Source organism: Gekko japonicus, unplaced genomic scaffold (genome assembly GCF_001447785.1).
Source record: "Gekko japonicus isolate JY-2015 unplaced genomic scaffold, Gekko_japonicus_V1.1 scaffold138, whole genome shotgun sequence".
NCBI classification, from domain to species: Eukaryota; Metazoa; Chordata; class Lepidosauria; order Squamata; family Gekkonidae; genus Gekko; species Gekko japonicus.
This window is the reverse complement of record NW_015163096.1, coordinates 600,624-617,652: the sequence shown is the minus strand read 5'-3', so window position 1 is coordinate 617,652 and position 17,029 is coordinate 600,624. Positions and strand designations below refer to the sequence as shown.

The 17,029-nt window shown below is 38.5% G+C and overlaps 1 protein-coding gene across 2 annotated transcripts in view; it reads left to right on the top strand.

Annotated features, from left to right (window-relative positions):
• ANKRD12 (ankyrin repeat domain 12) overlaps nt 1-10,133 on the top strand; it is a 63,725-nt gene extending 53,592 nt beyond the window's left edge. For both annotated transcript variants that reach the window (XM_015406605.1, XM_015406604.1), the window contains 2 exons: nt 8,268-8,363; nt 9,578-10,133. In XM_015406605.1, the coding sequence (XP_015262091.1) occupies nt 8,268-8,363; nt 9,578-9,763 (282 nt within the window). In that variant the 3' untranslated portion in view covers nt 9,764-10,133. The remainder of the gene's footprint in view (nt 1-8,267; nt 8,364-9,577) is intronic.
• The last annotated feature ends 6,896 nt before the right edge of the window (nt 10,134-17,029 follow it).

Below are 17,029 nucleotides of genomic sequence, written 5' to 3'. Positions count from 1 at the left end.
TCCATTGCTTGAAGGAAAATTTCTCCAGGCTTCAAAAGAAGTAGTAGTGAAGGCTTTACAAAAAAAATCCTTGGTTAAAGGATGCTTGGTCAAGTATTCTATCTTTATCTTCCCATTGCTGAATAAGATGATCAAGCATACAGGGATAGAGGGATCTCAGGTATTTGGGAATTATCTGTCTTTCCTTAATCCCTTTCAGTCTGCCCACACACCTAGTTATCAAACAGAGACAGTTTTAATTATGCTAGAAATATGCATCTAGAGATGTCCACACAAGAAATTCTTCCCTACTTGATGGATTTCTTTTTTACTTGCCTTAAATATGATGGAATGTTCAATCTATTTAGATCATCTATTTAGATGAATTAGAGCATTTGATAAGCATTTAGAGATTGGTTCAGATTGGTTTTCTCTAATTGGATGCAAAGTTTCCATTGGGAGGCAGTCTCATTTCACAGGGTCATACTTTGTGGGGCTCCTCCAGGATTTTGTATTATTTACAATGCCAGATAATGTTTAGGTGGGGTCACTGAAATGATTTGAAGTCTTTAAAGTTGGCAGATGGCACTGACGTTTACCTCTCATTGACTAAGCATCCCGAAACAGTAATCTTTTACCTGAATCTGTGCTTGAATGCAGTAACTGCAGATTAGGAAAACTGAAATTAAATCTAGGCAGAAAAGTTATTCTGGTTGACCATACTGGTACTCTAGAGGGAATTGACCTCCCTGTTTTTGGATAGTAATTCTCTCCATTTACATTAAAATGTCAGGGTTATGTTTAGATCTTATTTCATTAATGGAGAAGATAGTACTGTTATTATGAATACCTTCCATCTGCATTTGGCTCATAGGCTGTGTTTTGTTAGACTCAGCTGATCTCACCACACAGATTCATACCACTGTAATATTTACGTTTGTTAAGTGCAATGTGCTCTGTGTAGCTGCCCCACAGGACAATTTTATAGCTCCAATTGATGCAAGATGCAGCTGCCTGCCTGTTTGCTGGGGCTGGGCAATGTATACATATTCAGCTGATCTTGAAACTATTACATTGGTTTCCAGTATGCTCCAAGGTTCAGTTCACATTCCTGATTTTTCCATATAAACCCGTTAGTGACTTTGGACTAACAGGTCTCTCATTAATGTCTCTCCCATATAAGCTCATGTGTCAATTTAGATTCTCTCAGCAACCCTAGTGCCCTCTATTCAGCTCAATTGTATAGTTATAATTAATGCTTGTGGCTTCTCTGTTGTGACCCCCTCTTTGCAGAATGGCACAAGGTACAAAAAAGCGCCTACCTCATTAATTCTTGTAGGGCATGCCACACTGTCTTGTTTCACTGAGCTTTTAAAATTAATTATGATGTGTTTATCTTTCTTGATATTATAACTGTGTTTTTAATGAGTATATAATTGGTTGTAAGGTGCCCTGAGTGCAGCAAGAGTAGAGTATATATATTAAATAAATGATCTAGGTCTAATTGAAAAGTCACTAAGTCTGGATGGCACACATCAAAGTTCTTAAGGTGTTACAATATAGACTTAGTTGTCCCAATTATTCTGTATGGAGTAGCCATAAGGATTGTTTCAATTAATGAAAATATTGACCATCTTCTTCTATTCTTTTTGCAGAAATTATTAAATATTCCTCGTTGCGTAGCTGGCGTGGCTCTCCGTTCAGAACTGGGCCAACCTTCCCTTGAGGCAAGGGCTTGGTTACAAGCATTTAGATTGTTCAATAAGTCATATTTGAGCAGTAAGGGCTATCTGGCACTCCTGAAAGAGGACCCTTATAGGTCAATATGGTCTTTGAAAAACTCCTGGTTTTCGGTATTAACCTGGACATTATCCAGGACCTGGGCTTTCACATTTGTTTGGTGAGAAATTGTGAAAGATTAATTGATCATCGAAGCTCTGCTTTTAGAGCACACTGCACCTATTCATCCCAGTGTTTTGGTATCTCCCTCCAAATCTCTTCCCTCCTATACCTATTTGTTGACTTCCCAAAGCCTTTTAAGAACATTTATCCTGGCCAGATTAAAACTCCTCAGCAGTAGTGAGGAGAAGCTTCATATATTTACCTTATTCAGAACAAATCTGCCCCTGTTCCCTAGGTAAGAGCAACATGAGTGCACATATTCTTTTGGAGTGTTCTTTTGGAGTGTCCTTTGTATGCTAATCTCAAGAGGTGTTACATTTCACCATGTTTGCCAGTTCAGTCTGGTATATATTCTTATGACCTAGTCACATAAGTGATAAACAACAACTATTCACTGCTCAAGATCAGATACATCATAGAGCTTTATTGGATAAAAGGAAAGGAATGGAAAATGTAGAATTGTTAGTCTTCTAACAAAAATCTACAATTTTAATTAAAATAGGTCTTACTTCCTGATTTTAAAATGGGTTTAGGGAGAATTGTAAATATCTAGAAGACTGTCTTGTTGAGGAATATTCAGCATGGTTGTTGTTTTTTTTAAAGAAAGTCCTGCCTCACAAACCTTTTGTATAAGCCAGTAGGTTTATAGGGTTTCCATAAAGCTTTTATGAGTGTCTCATGAGAAAGGTTCCAAAGTAAACAGTAATAATAGGTTAACAGGTAAAATATTCAGATGTGTATAGGGACAATCACGGTGTGACTAATTCTTATTTGGGGAGCAGAGGTAGAGAAGTTTTTTGTCAATTCCACCATTAATTTTTCAAGTGCGAATTCTCATAATAAGGAGCAAAGAAAAAAGTTGAGGTGAGAGAGGTCAAAAGTTAAAACAGATGACGTGCTGAAAGATGATAAATTGTTCAAGTGCAAATTAACTGACATTGGTACAAGGTTATAGTCTAGTTATATATTTGAACCTCTGTTCTCTCTCACCATCCATTATATGTAATTGCTAATTCTTGTGATTTATGACTGGATCAATACCTAACCTTTCTAGTTCAACCCCTCCCCTTTCCCCTTACATTGAGAATTTACACTTGGAAAAAGTCATGGTGGAATTCATACTAAGCCTCTCTGCCTTAGCTCTTCCCTGCCCCATAAGAATTCCCAGTATAATTTGCCCTTCACATATCTGAAGAAGTAAGCTGTGGCTCATGAACACTCATACAGAAATAAATGTTGTTAGTCTTTAAGGTGCCACTTGACTAACAAGGCTACCCTTTCCAAGTATAACTGGGACAGTCCTTTTTGTGAATTTTAACTTTGATTAAAGAATAGGAAGCAGAAGGTAGAAGTAAACAGTAATTCTTGTGATGGAGGAAAATTAATTGTGAAATTCTCCTGAGATCCAATTGGGACTGGTGTCATTCAAATTATTCATAAACTTTATGGAGTCAAAGATTAGTGGGGAGGTAGCCACGTTTGTGGGTGATTATTATTCAGTATGCTGAAAATCCAAGCAGGCTGTGCAGAGCTCCAGAAGGATCTCTTTAAAGTAGATAAATGCACAATAAAATGACAAATGAGATTCAGTGTGAGTAAGTGATGCACATCAGGGCAGAAATTTCTAACTTCACATATAAACTGACGTGGTGTGAACGGCTGCAATTATCGGGGGGGGGGGGGGTGAGTGTTGCGTTTGTGCTGAATAGTGCACTGAAGTGCCAACTCACCGAGCAGTGATGTGTCAGGGTGCCACATTCCATGCTGGGACTGTTACAAAAGCAATCATAAATAAAACTCTGCTATTGAAATACGTTCATAAAAATCCATGATGTGGCCACATTTGGAATACTCTGTTCATCTCTGGTTGTCCCATGCCCCATCTCAGAAAGGATGTTGTTTAAGTACCAAAGAGGGCAACCAAACTGATCAAACTGTGATTGAGCACTCTTTATGAGGAAAGGCATAAAACATTTGAGGCCCCAGGGGCAGGAGCTTGTCAGGACTTATGTATACAGTGTAGAAAAATGGATAGATATCTTTCCCTCTTTCCCATATTATTAAAACCCAGGATCACTCCATGAAAATGAATGGTGTGAGATTTGTGTGTGTTAAGTGCCATCAGCTACTTATGGGACTCTATGAATTTATGACCTCCAAAACTTCCTGTCATTAACAACCATGCTAATGTTTTGCAAATTGAGGTCTTTGGCTTCTTTGATTGAGTCAATCCATCCACCTCATGTTGGGTCTCCCTTTTCCTGCTGCCTTCAGCTTTTTGTAGCACTATTGTCTTTTCCAGTGAGTTTTATCTTCTCATAATGTGACCAGAGTATGATAGCCTCAGTGTGGTCATTTTAGCTTCAAGGGAGAGTTCAGGTTTGATTTGATCAAATGTATTTGTCTTTTTGGTGATCCATGATATCCATTAAACTCTCCTCCAACACCTCATTTCAAAAGAATCTGTTGTTTTCCTGTCAGCTTTCTTCACTGTCCAACTTTCACACCCATATATAGTAATGGGGAATACTATAGTATGAATTATTTTGATGTTGGCTGCCAGTGACACATCCTTACACATAAGGATCTTTTCTAGCTCCTTCATGGCTGCTCTTTCCAGTCTCAATCACCTTCTGGTTTTTTGGTTGCAGTTTCCCTTTTGGATGATTATTGAGCCAAGGAATAAAAAATCTTTAACAATTTCCATTTCTTCGTCAGCTTTAAAGTTGTGTAATTCCCCTATAATCACCACTTTTCTTCTTCTTGATGTTCAGCTATAATCTGGTTTTGGCACTTTCTACTTTAACCTTCATCAGTAGTCATTTCAAGTCTTCACTGTTTTCTGCCACTAGCGTGGTATCCTCTGCATATCTCAGATGGTTAATGTTCCTTCCACCAGTTTTCATTCCACCTTCATCTAAATCTAATCTAGCTTTCCTTATGATACATTCTACATATAGACTTAAAAAACAGGAAGATAAAATACATCCTTGTCTGACACCTTTGCCAACGGGAAACCATTCTGTTTCTCCATATTCTGTCTTAACAGTAGCCTCTTGTTCAGCATACAGATTGCACATCAAAATAATCAGATTTTACATTTCTGTATTAGAACAATTGGAATGTAATGGTAAGAGTTCTTTTAACTTGCACAACAGTTACGAATTTATGAGGTTACAGTATTATCTAAATGTTCTATTTTTTTTATTCTGGAAAACACTTGTTTTATTGTACCAGATGTGAAACTTTGAACCACTGCTGTTATTCATTATTATTTGTTGTTACTGTTCTTGAAAAATAGTAAAATTGTAAATTCAAAAACAACAACCATAGCTTTACATGATCCACACAGTCAAAAGCTTTGCTGTAGTTTAAGAAACACAAGGAGATTTTCTCTTGCATGCTCCAGTAACCAATGAAAATTTGCAATATAATCGCTAGTGCCTCTTCCTTTCCCGAATCCAGTTTGAACATCTGGCATTTCTCTTTCCATACAGTCTTTCCAAACATTTCTCTTTCCATACAGTCTTTCCAAACATTTCTCTTTCCATACAGTCTTTCCAAACAATCTTTGTTGTAAGATTTTGAGCATCACTTTATTTGTGTGAGAAGTGAATGCAATGGTCTGATAGCTTGCTGCAGTCTTTGACATCTCCTTTTTGGAATTGGAATGTTAAGTGAGCATTTCCAGTCTGTGGGCCAATGTTTTGTTTTCCATATTTGTTGACATATTCTTGTTAAGATATTGCCAGACTCTGTTTCTGTGGCTTGAAATAGCACTATTAAAATCTCATCTACTCCAGGTGATTTATTTCCCCCAAGTGTTTTGACAGCAGCCTTCACTCCCTAAAATTCCAAGTTCTTCTTCAAAAGATGTCTTCTTGAAAGGAGTCTGTTTTCATGTGTTCTGTATAGTTCCTCAATGTATTGTTCTTATCTTTTCTTTATTATGCCGTGTTCAGTTAATGTATTTCTATGTTGATCTTTCAGCATGCCTAACCATGCTTTAAATTTCCCCTTGATTTCTTGGATCTTCTTCTTCCTTTTTTGTTGTTCTCTTTTATTTATTTACACTGGTTATTATAATAGTTTTCTTTGTCTCTATGTGCCAGTAGCTGGAATGCTGCATTTAGACTTCTCGTTCTCACCTGTAACTTTTGCTTCTCATCTGTCTTTAGCTATTTTAAGAATTTAATCAGTTATCCATCAAGGCTTTTTATTTCTTTTGACTGCAGGGATAGTCTTTGCATATTCTTCGTTGATAATATATCTGGTTTCAACCTATAGTTCTTTTGGTTCATGTTCACTTAAACTTAGTAATGGAAAATCTGTTCTTTACATGGTCTTTAAACTTTTCAGGAATGCTGTTTAGTTTGTATTTTTACACTATTAATGTTTTAGAGCTTTTCTTCAGCTTTATTCTAATTCTTAATATTAACAATTTATGGTCAGTGCCGCAATCCTGGTGTTGTTTTGGCAGAGAGAATGGAGCTCCTCCATCTTCTGCTTCTGATTATATAATCTATTTTATTTCTGTATTGACCATCCAACGATGTCCACATATACAATCATCCGTTCAGTTGCCTGAAACGTGTTCACAATGAACAACGTGTCGTCTTCACAGAATTCTATGAGTTGCTGCCCTGCTTCCTTTTGTGCCCCTAGTTTCAGCAATATTCAATTCTATTTTTTCCCCTAATTTTGTGTTTCAGCCACCTATGACTATCAGCACATCTTGCTTAGGTGTGTGATCTGTTTCTTCCTGGACACTTGTGTAGAAGCTTTCAGTTTCTTCCTCTTCTGCATCTTTTGTTGGGGCATAAACATGAATGATAGTTATACTAGTAGGCTTTCTGTGAAGTCTGATTGCTGTTGCTCAGTCAGACTTTGCATTATAGCCCCGATTGCTTGTGCTTCATCTCTCCTCCGTATAGAGCAACTTTTCAGTGTCTGTCATTCTCGAATAGTCCACTTTGTAATTTTCTGACTGAAAAGCATTGTAATCCAGTCAACTTTAGTTTACTCACTGCCAGGATTGCGATGGTTAAACGTTCCATTTTTCTTTTTTACAATTTCGACCTTACCTTGATTCATACTTCTCATGTTCCATGTTCTTAATATATTTGTCAAACAGCTTTGGACTTTATTTTTGCATCCATTCACATCAATAACTGAATGTCCTTTCAGCTTTAATCAAGTTGTATCTTTAAGACGGCACTACTCGTACTTGTCCTTTGCTGTTCCACAGTAGCTGAATGAGTGCTATCCAACTGGGGGGTGGGAGGCCTGTCTCCCAGCACTATATCTTTTTCATTTTGGATTGTCTCATCATAGGATTTTCAAGGTATGAGATGATCAGAAATGGTTTACCATTGCCTTCTTCTGCTCAGTACCAACTAGGATTAGCTGAAGCGTCACTGCCATTGTCGGTGATAGTTTTTCTGCCTGTGTCACCTGCCACTACTGCTGCTGCCCAGTAGCTACCAATTAAGGATTCCTTCACCTACATCACCATTGGAACTGTCCATTCTCTTCTGCTGATGTGGCCATTAATTCCTGAAAGGGATGGATCCATCTTAGTCTGGTGTCTCGACTGTGATCATTACACCTTGAGTGACTCTGCTGGTTTAGCCTCTTCACAGTCAAAACTTCTTATGGTGTTGCTCTTCACTTCGCTGACACACACAACCCCATTCACCACTCCTTCAGAAAACACAGCTTTTATAGAATTCACTGCCACAAGATGTAATGATGGTCAGTTAGCTTAGTTGGCTTTAATATTGCTTTAGGGTTATGAACTGCTGTTAGCTAAGATATCTAATTAACTTCTTGGTTCAGAGACAATATTCCTTGCTGGGAAGAGGGGTAGAACTGTAAGGGAGAGTGTTAGTGCCTTCAGGTCTTGCCAGTAGATTTTCTGGAAACATTTGGATGACTTCTATTGGAAATAGAATGCTTGACTCTTTTTATGTTCTTATACCTAAGAGGTGTTCACTTTTTCCATTTTAGTTTGCAAATGTTCTCCAAATATATTTAAACTAATATTTCAAATGTAATATGTGTCGTGTTAATATCCTAAAAAGAATTAAGGTAGCAACACTGAAGATTATGACCATTACTTGATATCTTTTGTGCATTGTAATGTGTGAAATACAGTGAATTATTCTGATTCAGTTAATTTATATTTTATAAAGAGTTCATAAATTAATCAATTCAAAGTAAAAAATATTGGTAATTTAGAGGCACTTGGACATCATTATAAAGGTCCATTTTTTCATAAGTCTAAAATGTTTAGAGATCAAGGGAAAGTTTTGTAAGGCGAATGGGTATTATTGCCATATAATTATATTGTTTATAATTTTTAATATGTTTGGGTTTTTTTACAGACTGATGATGGGAAAACATCTGTTAGAGATCGATTTAATGCAAGACAGTTTATGTCATGGCTACAGGATGTGGATGATAAATTTGACAAATTAAAGGCAAGTGTGTTTATTGTACTGTTTCCCAAAGTTACTGTCATTTGAAAACTACAATAAACTCTCAGTCTCTTTGTCCCATTTCTCCCCAATCAATGGACTATAAAAGATTCAGGTGTAAATGAATACCGTACATAAGTCTTAGTTTAAAAGCTTTTTAAAAAATACTGTGGAACTCTAGTGCATATGTGAAGCTCCTGCTCAGGAATGGTTTTTCCAGTTTCATGCATTATCAGGATCAGCTCTATGAACGCATGCCCATTTTGTCAGTGGAATTGCCCCTCAGTATTCCATTGAATGGGAATTCAAGATCAGTAGTGTGCTAAGTGCCCACCAGAAGACTTCCAGAGTTCAGGATCAGCTTTTCTCAGCATAGCAGCCAAGAATACAATCTAGATAAATCCATATACATTTAATCCCATTGATTTAATTGGGATCTAAGCATATATAACTTTCTGTGTTGTTACACTCAACCATATATGGAGTATGTTGAAGGCAGTCTCTTAGTAAAATGACCACATTATAGCTTCTGCACAGTGCCTCAGAGAAATCCTTTTTTCTAAAACAGCCTTCTGTGGCACCTACCATGATAATTGCTTCCAAGCTACTCTCAGTGGGCCCTGGTATAGTGTTGGAAGTTGCAGGTAGTGAGGGGGAAAACAGATAAACCCTGATAAATGCACTTAAGCTCTTACATGCACTTGAGGAATTCTCTGATTTTGTCATTGCTAAAGATGCTAAATATCTGAGGTCTAAATAGAGCAAATTATATGTGTAAGCAAGTAATAAGAAAGTAATAATAACAGGAATGTTCAGCCTTGTGAATCTGGGGAAAAGAAGAGCATCCATTGTACAGAATCACTTGGGGTCTCATTCATTAAAGTGCAGTTCAAGTTCAGGAAATATCTAATTAGATCTGGAATTTTTTAAGACATGGAAAAACACTGTCAAAATTACTATATTTTGGAAACAAGTGTTAATTAGTATAATTGGTAACTGAGAATTATCTAAATATAATAATTTCTAAATTATTTAGCTTCTTTCAAATCTTAGGACATCTTAGAATAGTTAAAGGAGCCAGAGAAAGTGATCTTTATGGGTCTGATTAGCTTATGGACTACCAAGTTGGACAGCCCTGCTTAAGAGGATGAAGTGTTGTGGTTCACATTGAAATAGGCTGGGAATAACTGGATATTCATCTCTTTATTTTGAAATAGACCTGTCTGTTGATGAGGCAGCAACATGAAGCAGCAGCTTTAAATGCTGTACAGAGACTGGAATGGCAGCTTAAACTACAAGAACTTGATCCTGCAACTTACAAATCCATCAGCATTTATGAAATTCAGGAGTTCTATGTTCCTCTTGTAGATGTTAATGATGACTTTGAATTGACACCTATATGACAGCTACCATCTTTTGACTTTCTGCCTAAGATTGTGGAGCATAAATGTAATTACTTGTTTGAAATATAGGATTAATATGGAATACAGTCTTTTCCAATATTCCATATATTCCTCAAAAATGTTTCACAAAATCACATTCAATATTGTAAATGCATACCATTTAGTAATAAATGGTGTTTACTTTAAATTCTAAAGCCCAAAAGGCATCTTCCTTCCCAGCAGATCTATTTATATATAACAATCTTTTCACTGAAGATCTAGCAGCGCTGGCAGCTGTTACAAAAGAGCCACTGAAAAGTACTTGTTATTTAAGTCCACTTTAACGATTTTATTATTAAACTTAAATTCCTGCAGAAAAAATATCAACCTGTGGAAGACATTACAAGTTTGTGGGGATGTGGGAAGTGAGTCTGTTCATCTTATATAATTTATAGGTTAACTGTACAGTTTTCTTTTTGGAAAAAGATGCAATGTTTTCATTTTTTAAATAACTTATTTTATACATATTGCACAAATGTAAATATTACTGTATTTAATGTTCAATCCTGTATAAAGATAAATATTTTAATTGTAAAACTGTTCTGTCTAATGTTTTATTGGACCAAATTTGTTGTTCCTTATGTGTAATGCGTAGGCGACTTTCTTTTAAAAGGCATGTGTTTGATTTTAGCTGCTTGTTTCATCACCATCACTGTAAAATAGGTTTGAAACTGAGCGGTATTGCATGCTAGTTCAGTTCAAGCTTTCCTTCGTGTGTGGTACCTGAACGATAGCAACATGTGGTTGCAAATCCACCAAGCACTGCTTCTGCACAAACTCCATTCTTTCTGAGGAATTTGCATGAGTGTCCATTTCAGTGTACTTTGCAGCAGTGCTTAATGGATCTCACCTTGACTCCCCAGAAACATTTATTGCTCTGCTACTGTAATGCCATGCCTGTGACTTACTATGCGAAGACTATTTTTGTTTAAAAACTTAAGGATTATAACCTTGCTCTTACATGCTGATCTCAAAATGAGCCTATTCTACCCCACCCCACCCCTTCCAAATGCCTCTCAATGAAAAATTGTTAAATTGTACATTGTCTATTTTAATATTTACCTATTAAAGCATATGTAAATAGTTGTAAATACGATGTGTAATAAATTCTATTGGTCATGCTAACAGATGGTTGAATCCTTGTGATGGTGAAATTTTCATCCTTGAAGTTTTATACAATTTGACAAATAAATATTTGAAAGTTCCATTCTAAGATAGTACTGGTATATTCTGAGTAATTTTCTTACAACTTTTGAACAACTGTATTATAATACAACGCTTGTATTATACTAGCAAATGCTTGCTATTGTTGTATGAATATGTGGACAGAAGAACTATGGGATAGAATATTGGACTTAGATTAAAATTCAGATCAGATTCCCCACCCCCATGGTCATGAAAATGACTGCATGACCTTGGGTCAAGCATTATCACTCTACCTAATCTACCTCTCAGGATTATTATGACAAAATGAGTAAAAAAAATCTATGCCCATTCTGATTTCCTATGGAGATGAGCAAGATACTAAGTAGGACGGTATATTTTAGATCCCTGTGAAGAGGCTGTTAATGCATTGCCCTTCATGTGGATCCTAGTTAGTAGATACCAGAAAAAACACTCACCTTTTAGTCCAAACTATAATCTCCCTGGATTGTTATGTGTTCCTGGGGTCTCTAAAGAAATATTAGCAATTTGCTCCTCAAATTCCTTTACTTGCTTTATCAGTTTACACATTTTGCCTGATTTTGTTCTCCTTTTTATTCTTCCCTTTTCTGGATGGCTTCATTTTTTTCTGTCATTTATTTAATTTATTATTAATAGTCTGTCTTTCTCACTGAAACTCAAGGCAGATTAAACAGTGTAAATCAATGCAGTCAATAGGATAGAACATCCAATAAATGCCACAGGATTAGGATTGTGGAAATTAAAACCAAGTAAAAATCTGGCCTCTGTGATACTGGTATGTAAGGACAAAGGCATCCTCTGGGAATTATTTACACTCTTTTCAGATCTGTGGCATACATTTTACCTGATCTTTCTGTTACAGTGCTGCACAGCACTGGTATGTAGGAAAAAGTACAAAACCCCTATTTGGTCACTGTCTTTTTTTTTTTTTTTGCTGCATGTATATAGTTAGCTTGGCTGTGGCTTCCCAATGCATGTATATCTCAAAATTAATGCATGTGTAATCCTCACATGGTACTTGCTATGATGGGTTTTGCATGCTGTTTCCTTATTTAGAAGTATTTTGTGTGGGGAAAATACATGAAAGAGCATTCATGAAGAAGAAGAGACAGAAGTTCAGAACCTTCTACTGTTCTGTCTCCTCTTGGTGGAATATAAGAGCTGACAGAAGAAATAAGACATTACCAAACTGGCCTTGTGTTTTGGTATATCAGTCAGTCCAAGATGGATGGGGCTTGAAGCACACATACCATAGCCAGGAAACAGAAGCCATGTTGGAGCTAACTGGCACTTCTCTCCCACACCATGATATTTTCCTCAGTATGAAGACTCCTGCCATTCAGATTTCAAAACAAATCCATTGTTCATGAAGTACAACAGGCATATAATGACTGATTGACTTTAGGGAGGTACCTTGTAAGTTTTGTATCTACAGTTTAAGGTCTCTGTATTGACACAGACACAGGGAGCCCCTATATCACAAGAAAATTTTTTTGCAACCCCACTCTAAGTTAAAAGCCTTTCTTCTGGTGATATAGGGCTCCCCTAGAAAGGCAACTAAGAACCCATGAACCACCTGTTTTCCCAAGGTCGATACCGTAATGGACAACCACTTCAGCCAATGGATCATAAGACTTGCTGCTTATGTGACAGGACAGAATTATTTTCCTCTCACTTTTGTAGGTCTTAATAGCACAACCAAAATTTTGCTGTACATCAAAAGCTTCAGTCCTATGCATACTTAGAACCTCTTGAGCTCAATGGAACTTAATTCTGAATAAATATCCATTGTCCTGGGCTGCATGGGTGCATATTCAAGGTTTTTTATTTAAGGCCCTGATATACTTATTATGTATACTATCAAGGCAGCTCATTTTTAAAAAAAGATGAAACACCATTTTGGCCCTCCTCTCTTGTTCTGGTGGTGTTAGTGTATGTGCTTTTATTGAATTATTTTATAATTTTAAATGTTTTTAATTGTTCAAGCATTTTTATGTTTTTATTTTCACCACCTTGGGGACCCTGATCAGGTGCAAAGGCAGCATAAAATTGCTTTAAATAAATAAAAATAACCACCTCCTCTTTCTCTCCTCTTTCTTTCCCTCCTCCCAAAATTAATTTTCTGGATAAATGTGACGGGAGAAAATTTCCGTCTGACTTACAAAAGCTCATGCTAAAATAAATGTTGTTAGTCTTTAAAATGCCACCGGAGTTGTTTTGTTTTAGGCAGCTACCCCTCTGAAAGAGCAAAATAACACAGTGAAGGTCACTTAATGTGGGTTATTTCTTCTCTAGAAAGGTAGCTAGAGGAGGTTCCCCTCAGAGGCACATAGTGTTGCAATCCATTCCTGTGTAATCCTAATCCTTGTTCCTGGATGTTGAAAGCCTAGGATAGATATGCAGGTGGAAGACTAATAAAGGGATCATGCCACTTCAGACTACAGGGAGGGGACCACATTTTTCAAAGTTCCTCTGCCTTAATGATAAATGGAAAACAGGTACAACAGGTGAATGGCTATGCTAAAACCTTTCTTCTTGATCTTTTTTAAATTTGCAGAGAGTTTATTAATTGGGGAAGCATGAAGCATTTGACTTCCCCACCTGAAATGGCCCATTCTATGTCAGGGTTTGCCACCCTAGAGATCTCCAGACTTGCAGAAACTAATCCTGAGGGAAATGATTGTGCGGAGAGTAGAATCTGTCACCCACTGAGTGCCCCTCCCTGAACCCCACCCTCCCCAGGCTCCACTCTCAAATATCCAGGAATTTCCCAGCAGGGCGTCGGTAGTCTTATCTACATCTCAGAATTCCACTGGGGGCCTTCCTTGTGTCAAGCCAGTTCCGATAATGCAGTAAGGCATAATCTTGTATATGAAAGGTGCATACACGCCTGTGTGTGAAAATATGCGGGATTTTAAACTCCATTATGTATCATACTTTTGTGTTGTCCAGCATGTAACATGATGGGATATCTTTTGAGATGTGCCATCTCAAAAGATGCTGGCCAACACAAAAGTATGATACAGAACGGAGTTTAAAATCCCGCATATTTCACACACTCGCCTTTCATGGAAAAAGGTAAAAGTCAGATCTACATGGATCCTCATGAATACAAATGATTCTTACATTGAAATGAAATAAACCCACCATCATATTGTAGGCCATGTGTTAGTCTATAGGGGGCACCACAAAAATCACACATCCACAGATTCGTGGCACCACAACAGCGCAAAAACATGATTCCAAAGCACAGATCCTCACGAATTCATATGATTTCTATGCTGAAATGAAATAACATCATACTGTAGACCATGTCTTGGACAATAGGAAGCATTACAAAAATCATGCCCCCATGAATTCATGGCCCCACAAAACTGCAAAAACATGGTTCCAAAGCACAGATCCTCATGGATCCTCAGGGTTTTTCAATTGGGTCACACCCCCAAAAAACCATCAAATCACATAACACGGCCACAACTCGCACCACAAAAATCACGGATCCATAGCTTCATGGTGACACCATTCTGCAAAAACATGATCCTGAAGCATGGATCCTCATGGATGCTTGGGGTTTTTTTGTATTGGGATACCCCAAACATACCATTAAATAATATATCATGTCCATGGCCACAGCCTGCACCACAGATACCACAGTACCACGGCTCTGTGGCAACACCATGCTGCAAAAACATGGTTCCGAAGCACGGATCCTCATGGATCCTTATGATTTTTGCATTGGGTCACCCCAACATCACCATCAAATTAAATACCTTGTCCATGGCCACAGAATTCATCACAGAAATCACGGCTCTGTAGCGACACCATGCTGCTGAAACATGGTTCCGAAGCACAGATCCTCATGGATCCTCGGGGTTTTTGCATTGGGTCACCCCAAACACAACATCAAATCACATCACATGTCCATGGCAACAGCTTGCACCACAAAAGTCATGAATCCACGGCTTCGGGGCAAGACCATGAAGCCACAACATGGTTCTGAAGCACGAATCCTCGTGGATCCTTGGGGTTTTCCCAATGGGTCACCCCAAACACAACATCACATCACATGTCCATGGCAACAGCTTGTACCACAAAAATCATGAATCCACAGTTTTGTAGCAACATCACCAAAAACATTGTTCTGAAGCATGGATCCTCAGAGTTTTTGCATCAAGACACCCCAAACACACTATCAAATCACATAACATGTCCATAGCAACAGCTTGCACCATGAAAATCATGGATCCACAGCTTCATGGTGACACCGTTCTGCAAAAACATGGTTCTGAAGCATGGATCCTTAGGGTTTTTGCATTGGGTCACCATGAACACCCCATCAGATCACATATCATCACTTTGAACCACAGAAATCATGTATCCATAGCTTTGTGGCAAATCCATGCAGCCAAAACCTGGTTCTGAAGCAAGGATCCTCATAGATGGTTGGGGGTTTTCTGTTGGGACACCCCAAACTTACCATTATATCACATATCCTGTCCATGGCCACTACTTGCACCACCAAAGTCATGGATCCATGGCTCCGTGGCAACACCATGAAGTAAAAACATGGTTCTGAAGCATGGATCCTCAGGATTTTTGCAATGGGTCACCCCAAACACACCAAGAAATCACATAACATGTCCATGACAACAACTTGTACCACAAGAATTATGGATCCACAGCATCATGGCGACACCGTGCTGCAAAAAAACGGTTCTGAACTATGAACCCTCATGGATCCTCAGTGTGTTTGTGTTGGGTCACCATTATTTTTTCCTTGTTCTTCTATCCCCCCCCTTTTTTGTTTTACCTAACCTACAAAAAAAAAACACTTTATTTTCTGAGAGGGAATTACCTCAGCTTGGCCTCCGGCCTTTACCCCCCCTCCCCCCTTCTTTCTCCACTACTTTTATATTCTATGGAGAAAAAGTGGGACTTTTTTTTAACCGGTGTCAACGTTGTGGTAGTAAACTTGCACCGCCTGACCGCCACACTCTCTGTACTTTTTGTTTGGGAGAGTCTCACTGACCTGACTCGTGCCAGCACTGTGCAAGATTTTCCAATCAAACCCGGGAAAACTGAGCTGCTCGCCTTAAAGTCGTGCTCCTAGAATCCGCTCTAAATCCTACCACAACGATGGACTCTGAGAAACCTTCTACCTCGACGGCTCCGGTATTGAGGTCTGCTTCTGATATCATCCAATCGACGCCAAGGCCTCCAGTATCGAAGTTGCAATTCTCCGCCTCAACACTGGTGAAGAAGAGACCCAAGGCAAGTAAGGAGAAGTCCACAAAAAAGGGTTCCACCAAGCCCCTCAAAGTGGCGAAGAAGGTGAAGGTAGCGGAGCCCGCACTGGCTGATGCCCCTATAGTGCCGCCCGCTCCATCGATATCGGTCACCCACGCTTCTCCACCAATATCTAACATTCAAATTTTGGACTCTCCTATTCAACAACTGGAGTGTCCTGACTCTGACATCAAGAATGTGGAACTCCTAAGTTACCCCACGGGTGCAGAGATTTCCCTCTCCTTCTCTATCGTCAACATCGATGTTTTCGGAAGCTCCCAATGTCAATGCTGGTCAGAATCAACACATTCATTCTAGCACACAGCATCACCCTCCACGCCTGCATAGCAATACAGTCAATATCGATGAGCAAGTTTTGAGAAACTGTTCACAAGGATGGCACATTACTTTGTCTCCAAGACGTGATCGGTCTAGAAGTCGATCCCCTAGAGTCTTCATTCCCCCGCCACTACCAATGTCGTGGGATCACTGCCAACTGAGATACCTCTATGGCAACTATCCACCATCCATGCCCTGGCTCACTCCTGCAGGCTATTCCGACTGGGATTGATATTCGACCTACTCTGCTCACAGATCAAGGTCACCCCATAAATCGAGACCTTCAGCATCACTGTCTTGACCTCCGACTGAAGACCCTTCTCACCATCAAGTGGAACCTCTGGATTCTGCCACCCTCCAACTCATTCCACCAAAAGTTTTAACTAGTCAACCCGAAGTTACTCCAGTACAAATACC